Source organism: Leptinotarsa decemlineata, unplaced genomic scaffold (assembly GCF_025532065.1).
Source record: "Leptinotarsa decemlineata unplaced genomic scaffold, Ldec_3_MD MMD2_tig00026374_RagTag_RagTag, whole genome shotgun sequence".
Lineage (NCBI taxonomy): Eukaryota > Metazoa > Arthropoda > Insecta > Coleoptera > Chrysomelidae > Leptinotarsa > Leptinotarsa decemlineata.
In genome coordinates, this window is record NW_027412710.1 from 2,853,297 (window position 1) to 2,866,531 (window position 13,235).

The following is a 13,235-nucleotide window of genomic DNA, read 5'->3' on the forward strand; positions in this document are numbered from 1 at the left end:
AACGAAAATAACCAGACTATATTAGATTACTTCAGAAATAATCCAAATAGTAGTTTGAGGGATGCCAGCTTAGATTTAAACTTACCTAGGGAGAATATTAGGCGATGTCTGAAGAAAAATAAATTGAGGCCATTTAAACCAAAGTTTTTACATACTCTGGAACTAGGTGATCAAGAAAAACGATTGGAATTCTGCTTATGGGCCCAGGGCGAGTATCTTAATGACAGGCAATTTTTAAAGAAAATTTTATTTAGTGATGAAGCTAGTTTCACAACAAATGGAGTGGTTTCATCACAAAATATTCGCTATTGGGCCACTGAAAATCCTAACTGGGTGATAAACTGTAAAAGGCAGTATTCAGAAAAAGTGAACGTTTGGTGTGGAATACTGAATGAAAGGATAATTGGACCATTCTTTTTCGACGGCAACATGAATGGCGCAATTTTCCTACAATTTTTAAGGAATGAATTTTCGGACGCAATAGATGAACTTCCCCTTGCAGAAACAAGAAATTTATATTTTCAGTTAGATGGTTGTTCCATACATAATGCGGGAATTGTGAAGAGTTGGCTGAATCAAAATTACCCTAATCGTTGGATAGGAAGGGGGAGTACATTAATTGGATGGCCACCAAGATCGCCTGACCTTACTTCACTCGATTTTTTCCTTTGGGGTTATGTTACACAAAAGGTTTACAAATCACGACCAAGGAATCGAGTGGAACTGTGCACCAGAATTCAGCAAGCTTGCGATGCAATTACTCCACAACAATTGAGGAATACTTTAAAAAATATTCGTAAGCGATATGATAAATGCATTGAATTGGATGGAAGTTTGGTGGAGGCCACCAGAATATGAATTGCACTCATTTATTTTTCAATTCGGTATCTTCTTGGTTTCTATTTTTACATTGATTGTAATAAAAGATTGTTTTCCGCTAGTTTGTAGCAATTAGAAAAATGTACTTACAGTTAGTTTTTTGTAGATTCATTTGAAATTATTGACACTAAAGTTTGTTGTGATTAACTGATTGATTGATATGGTTCGACATACATTATGAAAGGAAATTGATTCTCCCATAAACGTTTCATGAATTTTATTTGAATAAATAATATTTTGTTGAATATTGCCCCTAATCCAGTGGTGTAGTAAGAACGTTGCTAAAATTCCATTGAACAACATATTTTTCAAATTTTATTCCTTTATAACTTTTTTATTACTGAACAGATTTCGATGAAACTGTGATCAGTAATATTTCAAGACATCCTGAATCCAGTGGAGTATACAGAATTTTCATAAAATTCCTGAACATGAATTGGTGGGTTGATTAAACGGCATATTTTTCAAATTTCATTCCTTTATAACTTTTTTATTGATTGACGCATTTCAACGTAATTTACATTTTACCCATTTGAAAATGTCACAAATCCAGTGGTGTAGTCAGAGTTTTTCTAAAAAAATCGCTAGTATTTTTTTTAGATTTTTGACCTTGAAAAATAAGATTAGTTGGCCCTGGAAATTGAGATTTATTCATGATATTTGGTGTCCTAATAGACTTTTTGAATATCTACCTAACAAAAAAAATCATTCCAATCGGTTAAAAAAGTAAGTTTTATAAGGGTGCTTCCATCTTAAATGGGTCACACTGTATGTAGTAATGATAAGTAAATAAACTATCGATATAGTTCAAGGAACGAGTCCCTTGTATGACAATTCATTAAATTTACAATTTCTAAATATTTTAAACGGAACAATGACCCACTGAGGGTCTCAAAACGCGAAAATGTACAAAAAAATAACTATTCTTCTGATATGGTTAAAGTCGGTTCAGTTGAAAATAATAATTGAATACCAGGAGTAAACATCAGTAATGGTACTTGCTGGAAAAAAGGGCGGTTGGCATTCCCTGTGGATTCTATCTCTGCTTCAATGAACGGCTCCTGTGTTGAGGGCCGAAATGACTTTACTGGGCCACAAAGTCCATATTTTGTGCCCTGCACTAGAACCCTGTGAAATTCATACTCTTTCACGAACAGTTAAGAGAAAAATGAAAAGAAATCAATATGATTCTTACTTAATTAAGTTTCTTAAGGAAACCTATCTATAAGAAAGCAAAAAAAAAAACGACTAAACTAGAATAATGTTTAGTTTTATACACAAAATATAATACCTTCAAGAAGGGTAGAATTTTCTCTCCTCATGGCTTCGGCTACAAATAAGTCCGCTGAGGTGAATCAAATGGTCAATGCGATTATCCAAACCTTTAACAAATGAGTGATGGTGATGCTAAGAATACCCAAAATGGTGGAAAATAGACTCACGTGATATGCAAAATGATCCCAGATAAACTGAACGGGCTAGTCACCTTAACCAACAATTGTCGTCACTAAAACTATACGACTCAAATGCCGACAATTTGCCCAAAATTATACAGGCGAAGTGAAATCCTGGAATCCTATTACAGAAGGTATAATACAAAATTAACCTCAGCACTTTAACACCTGTTGCATACCAGAAATCATGTTTTTCCGTCGAGATAGGCTAAATTTTCACGTTTCCACTCTCGAAATGTCCCCCTAACAGTACATTCTCGGTTGGTGTGCGCGCTCACCACCTAATAAATTCAACCTGAGGAACTGCCCACGCCATCCAACAGTGACTGGATTACTCACATATTTAGCGAAAACAGTATGCTAGCAACATAGCACTTCATTCAGGCAGAAACTGAAGGGTGTTCTACACTAGGATAATTTACGGTCATGAAGACAATTGCAGATTATAAATATAAAATGGGTGATTCGTCTTAATGTGAAAAATAAACGTAACAAGTTCATATGTAGAATTAAAAGAAATCGTAGTATATATACTCGAAACAAAAATTACTGTATCTATAAAATATAGTTACGGAATGAGCTTTTCATTATCAGTTACATGAAGTGGAACAATTCGTATCTATTCATAAAAGTATTACCTTTTGACAATTACAGCTGTTTTGAAAAGTATCACTTCATGTGTCTGTACGATACGTTTATAACAGACAATATGTTTTTTTACTAAAACAGTAAGCAAAAGCAGGAAGTGAAGCAGCAGGTGAAATATCGACTTAATTTCTGCTGTACATATTCAATAGTAAGTTACACTTGAGGGAAAAAACTAATCAATCCTTTTTCTTATGTTTCAGGTACTTGCGTATATTCCAAGCCTCAAAGTCCAAGCAGTTTCCCAGTAAGTAAAATGTATCTTTCAGGCCTCAGAGTCCAGGTAGTAAGTATCCCAGTAAAAAAATAAAATCCTCGAGAAAAGAAAAGTCTCATTTGAACTAATGTGACGCTGACTTTTGCTGAGACTGAGATATAATAACTCTTCCCAAAAGAATGTGACAGAAAATGTATGGTTGAAGTTAATGATCTTAATTCATGAAAAGAAATTATATGTTTTATCACATTTCCTAAATATCTATGTGACAACGTGCAAGCTGCATTTTCATTTAATTAAATTCAATCCAATCGAATTTTGGAAAATATTTGATTTTTTTCAATCTTGGCAACAATGTCAGGAAACGATGTTTTTCAATAATTTCAATAATTGTCAACAATAGAAAATGTTTTCCCACATCCATAAAAATAAATGTTTTAATGATCGATCGCAACTGTTGATTTCCATTTCAATATTCTTCAATAAAATGGAATGACTAGTTTCACTAGTTCGGACTTCCATTGTCTATTATATAAAATGATTTGAAATCCCTGAAACAAGTAAAAAAAGAATAATTAAAAAAGAATAGTTGAAAATAACAATTATATTAAGCAACAATAAACCTGAAATGAAATGATAGTAAAATAACCTACAAGTAAAAATATAATAATTGAATAAATAAAAATTAAAGGAATGCAAAAAGAAAATAATAAAAAAATAAAAAAGTGTAGAGATTCCAAGTCACGTTAGTTCACGACGTTTCGATTGTTGGTATCTACAATCGTCTTCGGGTGATGACGTTTTTTAATTATTCTTTTTTTACTTGTTTCAGGGATTTCAAATCATTTTATATAATAGACAATGGAAGTCCGAACTAGTGAAATTCATCACGAAACATTGTCAACCACCTTCAAACAAACATGGAATGACTAGGTTATCTTTTATCCTCACTAAGTTATGTTGAAGATACTTGATGTCTCAAGTATCTTCAACACTGTTAACCGTTAACGGTTAACAGTGTTCGATTAGCATTGTGATTCATCACGTTCGATCGAACATTACTTCTAATAAAAGGACAGTAACGTTGGCAACAGCCCCTTTAGGGTAGCTGTTGTGATATATGAGAAAAATTAAATACAGGGTGATTCAAAAGTACTTTGACAAACTTCAGGAGGTGATTCCTCACAATATTCTAATATGAATTGTCCAAATAAATAAATGTCCGGAAACGCTTCGTTTCCAAGATACAGGATGTTGAAGTTTTATTTTTATTTTCGTTTTTTTTCAAATAGCTTTTGAAATACTGAACTTAATAAAACGAAACTTGGAACTAGGAGGTTTTTGAGGTGTCGAATTCGAACCTGATGTTATTATTGCTCTTACTCGTAGGGGGCGCCACCTACACGTCTTTTTCTTTTTTAAAGATTCATAACTTTTTTGGGCGTACTTCTAGCACATTTTTCAGTAAAAAAATCGATTCCTCTATCATATCTACGTGAATAAGCTACCCTTGTTACTAGTCGCTGTAAGCAACCGTTTTCTAAATATTTGGACTTGAAAACTTCAAGTCGATTATTTGATAATCGATGCATGTTGAAGTTATTACGAATATTTTGCTTTTTTCACATGAATGCTTTGGAAATGAATTTGACGTTTTACTCGTTTCAAGAGGTGATTACTGTTGGGTACGTTCCTTTATGACATCCTTAAGCAAAATAGTTATTTTTTTATCAAAGGTGCATAATCAGTATTTGTTTTAATAAAGTTTGCAAGAAATGTCAACATTTTATTTCAGGAAATTTTGAATATGTAGAATAAACTAAAATAAACGAAAGTAAATTGTATTCAAATAAATTGTTGGAAGTGTCCACCTTCAGCGAAGATACAGGCAGTCAGTCGTCTAGTCATTGAATCTCGTACCCGCTCAAAAATTATTGGTGTATTTCTTATTGTGTCACAGGCGTCTACTATTCGGTTTCTTAGATCTTCCTCGTTCACTAATGGAGTCTTATGACTTCAAATGTCCCCAAAAATAAAAATCTATCGGGTTTAGATCTGGGGACCTTGGTGCCCACGCCTGGTTAGGTTCTTCTACACCCCTACCGATCCATCGATTTGGATAGACTGTGTTAAGGAATTCCCTGGCTACAACGCTAAAATGGGCCGGAGCCCCATCATGCATAAACCATATGCGGATACGAATTTCTAATGGTACATTCTGAAGTAGTCCCGGCAATTCATTTTCTGAAAAGTGTCTGTAAGTTGCGCCATTCAGTCGGAGCGGAAGAAAAAAAGGACCTATCAAGTAATTATCAATTATTACCGCCCATACATTTACAGAAAATTGATACTGATAATGCCTTTCACTAACTGCGTGCGGATTTTCGAGAGCCCAAACATGGTTGTTATGAAAGTTTGTGATAGCATTTCGGGAGAAGTTTGCCTCGTCCGTGAAGAGTACATATCTTAAATATTGAGGATTTCCAGTCAATTTTCTCAAAAACCATTGACACATAGTAATGCATTGGGGAAAGTCTCGTGGCAAAAGAGCTTGTACCCTTTTAATATGGTATGGATAAAACTGTTGATCGTGGATAATTTTCCAAACTGTGGATTGAGTAGAATTGACAGCTTCAGCAATTACTCTTGTGTTTGTTTCTGGATTCTCCTCGAGAGCGTTCAAAATAGCTTCTTCTAATTCTGGGGTTCGGACTGCTCGTGGTCTTCCAATAATATCAGCTGCCCTCTTTAAGCTACCTGTTTCTGCCAAACGACGGTGGAGACTAGCAAATGTTGGAGCTGAAGGCAGTACTCGATTGGGAAATCGCTCCTGGTAAAAACGTCTTGCTTCGCGCGCATTGCCATCCGCAAGGCCATAAACGAAATGCATATCGGCTAAATGAGCATCATTGTTTAAATAATCCATTTTTTCAAAATAAGTGTTTTCTACTTCTACTTACGGAAACTTCAACAAAACGTCTAACTGTCACAAAATATGTAATAACCAAAACTACTCACAAACGTCAAATTTATTTCCAAAGCATTCTTGTGAAAAAAGCAAAATATTCGTAATAACTTCAACATGCTTCGATTATTAAATAATCGACTTGAAGTTTTCAAGTCCAAATATTTAGAAAACGGTTGCTTACAGCGACTAGTAACAAGGGTAGCTTATTTACGTAGATATGATAGAGGAATCGATTTTTTTACTGAAAAATGTGCTAGAAGTACGCCCAAAAAAGTTATGAATCTTTAAAAAAGAAAAAGACGTGTAGGTGACGCCTCCTACGAGTAAGAGCAATAAGAACATCAGGTTCGAATTCGACACCTCAAAAACCTCCTAATTCCAAGTTTCGTTTAATTAGGTTCAGTATTTCAAAAGTTATTTGAAAAAAAAAACGAAAATAAAAATAAAACTTCAATATCCTGTATCTTGGAAATGAAGCGTTTCCGGACATTTATTTATTTGGACAATTCATATTAGAATATTGTGAGGAATCACCTCCTGAAGTTTGTCAAAGTACTTTTGAATCACCCTGTATAGACAATACAATGTACACAATTGAAATTATACAAGGAGGCATACCTTCGAGTTCAGAAGGGTTTTCCACTGATACGAATAAAAAAATTGTTCCGGTGAGACGAGTCTCTTCCAGGTTCCACAAAAAAATCTAATCTACGAATGGTCCAATCGGATCAAGACTTCCAATGGCTCCAAGAATACTAGGAACTATACTGACCATAAATTCTTCTGGAATGAGGAAAAAATATAAGTACACCTTTTTCTAAAGGCGAAAATGAATCAGAAAGATTGACCCAAAATGGCGTGTTCCTACTCAAGTGAAGTTCACTAATCGTAAAAAGAGTGAAAGGGCCACAAACAACCAAAAATCAACAAATAGTCAAATATCAACGGCCACCTTTTTCACTAGTAATGAAGCTTTTGAAAATTTCTCCTCTACGAGATTTTTTTAAACACAAATTTTTCGAAAGGTTTTTACTGAAATTGCACTTGAGGAATCCTGATAATGACAGGTCGATCGCCCTACCTTGCTACCTTCCCCACCCGGAAATATCGGGTGGGGAATCATTCCCTTGAAGCCTACTTTAAAAAAGTTCGAATATTGGAACGCAGGTGCATACCCCATGAGCAGACTTGAGCGAACCAATCACATTTCGCGTTGAAAATGCTTGATTTCCGATTATTTCCAACATTCTTCCAAATAAATTGAGAATCAACCATAACGGAGTACCCGAAAATTGGAAAACAATAATTTAATGATATTACCACATACAACTGATGAATATTTTCACAAATTGGAAAATATTAGTTTCTCTTTTGAAACGAGTGGGTGAAGTTTCTCCACTGGTCACTTAGAGTTGAAGTTTAGCAGTTTATTAAAATAAATCTGCTGAAAAGGCGTATTAACTTAGACCTAGGAAGCTGGTCAACAGATGACCCTAATAGGGCAAAACTGGTCCAATTTATAACGTTCACCAATTACTCAACTACATTTCTAATTCTGACAAATTACCCCGATAACGGTTCGAACAATTGCTTCCCAGCAAGACTTTCTGGGAAAATTCCAACAATAAATAAAAATGAGACTTCTCACGCCCTCTATCGACAACGGGAGTTACCCTCTCGTGATCCGGACGTGATAGCTAATTGAAGATCACGACTGAGATCCAATCTGGGACGAAATTCTATTCTCAGTCAACAGTCGACAAAAATGGAGACGAAAGTAAACAATCGAAAAAGCGATGGAATCGGACTACAACTGGACAATCATCAGCTAACAGATGGGTAACGTATCAAAATGGTCTTTAACTAGAATGGGAAACTATTTCCTGAAGATTTGTCTTTCAGCCCAAACGAACCTACATTATAACTTTTCGTTTTTGTTTCAGACGGTTCAGTCTCGAGATTGAGAAAGAGCGAGCCCAAGTGACATTTGTCGGCTGACGGCTAGCAGATTCGGAAACTAGCTGACCGAAAGACCATACCTTTATCGATAATTTCATTCATTCAACCTCAAATCACCGTGCTTGTGACCTTCATCCAGTGCAGTGGAATATTGCCGTGATAGAACAATGGAGGATATCGTGTTATTAACAATTTGAATTATAGCATCTGAAATGTATATTTATTGTGAACAAAAAATATTTTGATAGAGTTGATAATATTCTTCATTTTATATGATGAATAATTTAAGTGGGGATTTATCCCGTTACAGCATCTTCCACAGGATCCATTCGATCTATTCTTCCCAAAACATGTGCCAATTTTGTTTGCAATTTCACCACTTCGCTAGAAGTTCTTAGTCCACTCAATGTACCTAGTAGAAGTCCAATCTCATAGAACTTTCCTTTGACTGCCAGTTCATCTTCTCGCGCGTCACAATTGGTGGGCTGTCACGATGACAGTCGCGGCATACCGGTTCACTACACAGGAGAAGGAGTGAGTTCGTGGAAGTTATATTTTTGGGCGCCAGGTAAATTGAAATGCCAAAGTCCCCATAATTACGCTCTAATCATTTCCTCAACTTACCAAAAGAAATGAAATGAAACTGGCAAGCCACAATCCCAATAAATCTCATATTGATTATCGATACCAACAATTATTCAAACAATATAAGAGAATAACAAGTTGCAAGAAATGGTTGTAAAAGCTAATGAAAAGAATATGGCCGAAAATCTCAATCTTATTGTCCAAGATATGCATGAAAGACAATCAAGGACATCTAATATTATTGTATGTAATATCCAATAATCGAATCTGAATACTCAGCGTGACAGGGCCAAAGAAGATATAAAAAATATCAATGAAATTCTTAGTGACCTTTCTAATGAAGTAACCATCAGAAAGACTTTCAGACTTGGTAAATTTTCCGAAGACAGAAACAGACCTATCAAAGTAGTTCTGTTGAACAGTGATGAAGCCCTATATGTTTTATGGAACAAGAACAAAATTATAGTTCCTGGAATAATTGTATTTGGTGACCAAACAAAATTACAAAAAGAATACTATCTCTCAGTCAAGTCTAAGCTTGCGGATCTCACTTCTCAGGGAGTAAACAACAAGAAGATCCGTTATATCAACAATATACCAACAATTGTGGATGTTTCTCCTGAGCAGAAGCGAAAAAACTGAATCAATATCCTAATATACCCTTTAATACTGATATCATTTATAAAAATATACAAAGCCTAATAGCAAATCATGACCAACTCGTGCATGACATCATTTGTTACCAGCCTTCAGTAGTTTTACTCAGTGAAGCCCGAACAACAACCGACATTGAAGACTTTGAACTTGATATTGACGGCTACAGGATTGTGAGAATTGATTCATCTAGCAGGCATAATGGTGGTGTTGTGATTTATTTACGGAAGGAATTTGATTTTAAAATATATAAAAAAGTTTGTATTGACAGGGTTTATTGGTGTTCAATAATTAGCTTTAAGATGCATGGTGAGAACATACTTTTAGGCTGTTTGTATCGTTTGTATAGTTAATGAGCCTACAAGGATGACTAACAACAGCAGCTCTTTAAAGGCTCGCGCAAACCGGAGCGGCCGCGAACGCGGTGGCGGACGCGGTGGCGATGCGTTCAAACGCTATGCGTGTAAAATAATTAAAGAGGGCAAACCTAAGCGATCTACCACACGCGCCCGCTTGTTTTGCAGCGAACTGTCCGCGTCTCGCTTGGCGTTTTGGCGGTAGAACGCTGCTTACACTATTTGCCCGCTCAATTCGCGCGATCTTCTGCAGGACAAAACATGTTGAGCACAGAGGAGCTTATCGAAAATGTTCGTGTTAAACCAATTTTGTATGATCTCACTAATAGTGAGTATAAAAATATCAAGAAAAAAGACAAAATATGGGACGAGATTGCCGAGTCGTTTGAAGTAACTGGTAAGTACAAAATAACATATTTGTAGTAGGTAATGTATTTTTCTTGAAATATTTATTTTAATCATTAATTATTGTCATTAAAAAACGAAACAAATCTTTGACGAATTTGAAATGCAGTATTTGTTGATCTTCTGTTATCATTTCTATTTCTAATGGTTCCAGGGTACGCTTCATTTTCTTCTAATAAATTGGATGGCAAGTCACACTGTTTTATGAGCAAGTAATTGTGTAATACACGAATAGTTTTAACAATAATTATGGCTGTTTCAACTCTTACTTCAATAGGTCTGAAGAGAAGCCGCCACTTATTGGATAACATTCCAAATGCATTTTCCACGACACGGCGTGCTCGGCACAACCTTTTATTAAAGACTTCTTTTTTTAGATCAGATTTTGATTGACGATGTGGAAAAGGTCGCATTAAATATTCCTTTAGTGGGAAAGCTTCATCACCAACAAGAACACAAGGTGTACACTCATCTGGAAATGGCAAAGGTTTATCTTTTGGGACATTAAAGGTTTTGTTATCAAGTCTTTGCCCCATAATAGATTGTTCGAACAATCCACCGTCGCTATTTCTGCCATATCCTCCAACATCCAAACAGATAAATTTGTAATCATAATCTACGATAGCTAGTAAAACGAAAGAAAACTTTTGCAAATAACAAAAGTAATTGGATCCAGTTTTATCCGGACATTTTATGGTAATATGCTTTCCGTCAATGCTTCCTAAACAGTTTGGAAATTGCCATTTTTCGTAGAAACCATTTATACTTTTTTCCCATATTTCTTCAGTTGGTTCAGGCATGTATAAGGGTTGCATATGGTTCCAAAGCGCAGTACAAACCTCAAAAACTATGGCGCTCACTGTTCGAAATCCCATTCTAAAACTATGGTCAATAGTTTTACATGAATCTCTAGTTGCAAGATATCCTAAAAATAAATATTTTCTTAAAGCATTTTAATAGATTAGCAATAAAAATGTTAACTTGTTTCAGGTGAAGAAATAAAGAAAAAATGGAAAAACATACGCGATTCCTATAGTAAATATTTAAGAACCGAAAAAACCACCACTGGACAAGAAACGAAGATCTTGGATCGTTATAAAACTTGGCCTTGGGCTCAACAAGTGGAATTTTTGCGACCTTCCTTGGCATTTGCCAAAACACATTCAAACGTAATGTCAGTACGACAACCACCATCATCTGAACTTACTGAAGAAGGCCACAATCAAGTCCAATGTCAGGAAACAGCAGATAAAAATGACCCTTCGGTTGAATCACAGACACCTAGTGAAAGTACCCACTTTCTGACATGCAGCAAACAAATACTAACCGTCAGCCAATTGGTACAAATCAGCCACCAGCAAAAAAGAACAAAAAACATGAATTCAGCAAAGCACCAGCAACTCAGTTAAGCCAACGGCAAAATCAGCCAGCAAAACACCAATCATCTTCATCATCTGTAGAGCAAGTTATTTCTTATTTTGATAGGAAAACTGCAGAAAGTGCATATGATGACATTGATAATATATTCAAAGGATATGTTAAGACTGTAAAAAAATTTTCAAAAAGAAGACAGGCTATCATTAAATTTAAAATATCACAACTACTAATGGAGCAAGAATTGGAGCATCTGGATGAGGAAGAGCGACGCAGGTCTACGAACTCGTACGTTTTTCCACAACCTGAGGCTTACTCCAATCCTGTGGTGCATATTTCTGAAAATTCTTCTCTGGACAGACCGGGATCATCAGAATCCAATTTTCACGACAGTGAATCTTCTGTAGATTGGTATGAAAGATTTGGAACTTCACTAACGAAGTTCTCGTCCAACATTTAAAACATGTGCAATACTTAATTAGGTAGATACTTATTTCGTTATTTACTTGTTCAACAAATAAAAATTATGTTTTAAAAATAATTATTTCGTTAGTTACTTACTAAGTGTTACAGCTAGTCGTTCAGCTGGTCCTATAGGTTCTCTGTAATGAGTAAACTGTTTTGTTATGTCCTCTTTTATGAGATCTAATATTTCATCGAAACATTCTACAGTCATCCTGAAATATATTAAAAAGCGCTGTTCGTCCTCTCTTAGTTCGTGATATAATGTGTGAAATTCTCCTTGAATTTCACGAGTTAAGTTAATATCGTGAATCCAAATTCTTCGTTTCTTTCTACAAAAAAATATACAGGCCAATTTTATAACTATACCTATTTATTAAGAAACAAGATTAGTTTATACTTACTTTTGAGGTTCACCATCTTCGTCAATTAACATGGCGAGAAGCAACGTTTCCTCTTCAAAATCCATATCGTTTCTTACACTTTGAACGCATTGGTGTGCGGTGGTTTTGTTCGCTTTGCGACCGCATCGCCACCGCGTCCGCCACCGCGTTCGCGGCCGCTCCGGTTTGCGCGAGCCTTAATTGATTATGTATTGACCAATCGAGGTACTTTTCAAGTGAAAGTTCACAATACTCCCAAAATTGCCGATCATAGTGTAATAACAATGTCGATTAAATTTTCATCAAATCTTAATAATGATTAAAAAAAATTTTTAGAAATTTTAGAGGGAACAATCTTGATTTATTGAACACTGGATTAATAATGGAAAATTGGGTTTTGTACTCAACTGATGTTAATGTTATTTACGACAACCTGATGGAGAATATAAAAAGGCAGCTAGATCTAATTTCACCATTGAAATCATTCACAATAAAGAAAAATCAACTGCCCTGGTATGACTATGAAGTTGTTGTATGTAACAAAGCAAGAGATAGGGCTTATAAAGCATTTAGGAGTAGCACTGGTGTAAACGAAAGACAATTGAACTGGAATATATATAAAAACCACAGAAATGAAGTGGTGAATCTTCTCAAAATAAAAAAATTGAGTTATTATAAAACAGAAATAGATAATTGTTCAAGGAATCCGAGAAAAATGTGGAAAATACTCAAAACTCTTATCAAACCCAATAATGCACCTATACCCACCCAAATAATTTTTGAAACAACAACAGCTAATTTAGATTACGACAAGGCTGAAATGTTCAATTCTTTTTTCATTGATAGTATAGTATCAATTAAAAATAGTATTCCCTTGGCCCACCCTTGGTCAAA

The 13,235-nt window shown here is 35.2% G+C and overlaps 1 protein-coding gene across 1 annotated transcript; it reads left to right on the forward strand.

Annotated features, from left to right (window-relative positions):
• Positions 1-9,927: 9,927 nt before the first annotated feature.
• LOC141486852 (uncharacterized) lies at positions 9,928-12,537 on the forward strand. Its single transcript, XM_074185425.1, has 2 exons — positions 9,928-10,114; positions 11,113-12,537. The coding sequence occupies exons 1-2, from the start codon at positions 9,979-9,981 to the stop codon at positions 11,529-11,531; spliced, it is 555 nt and encodes a 184-aa protein (XP_074041526.1). The 5' UTR covers positions 9,928-9,978; the 3' UTR covers positions 11,532-12,537.
• Positions 12,538-13,235: the final 698 nt, after the last annotated feature.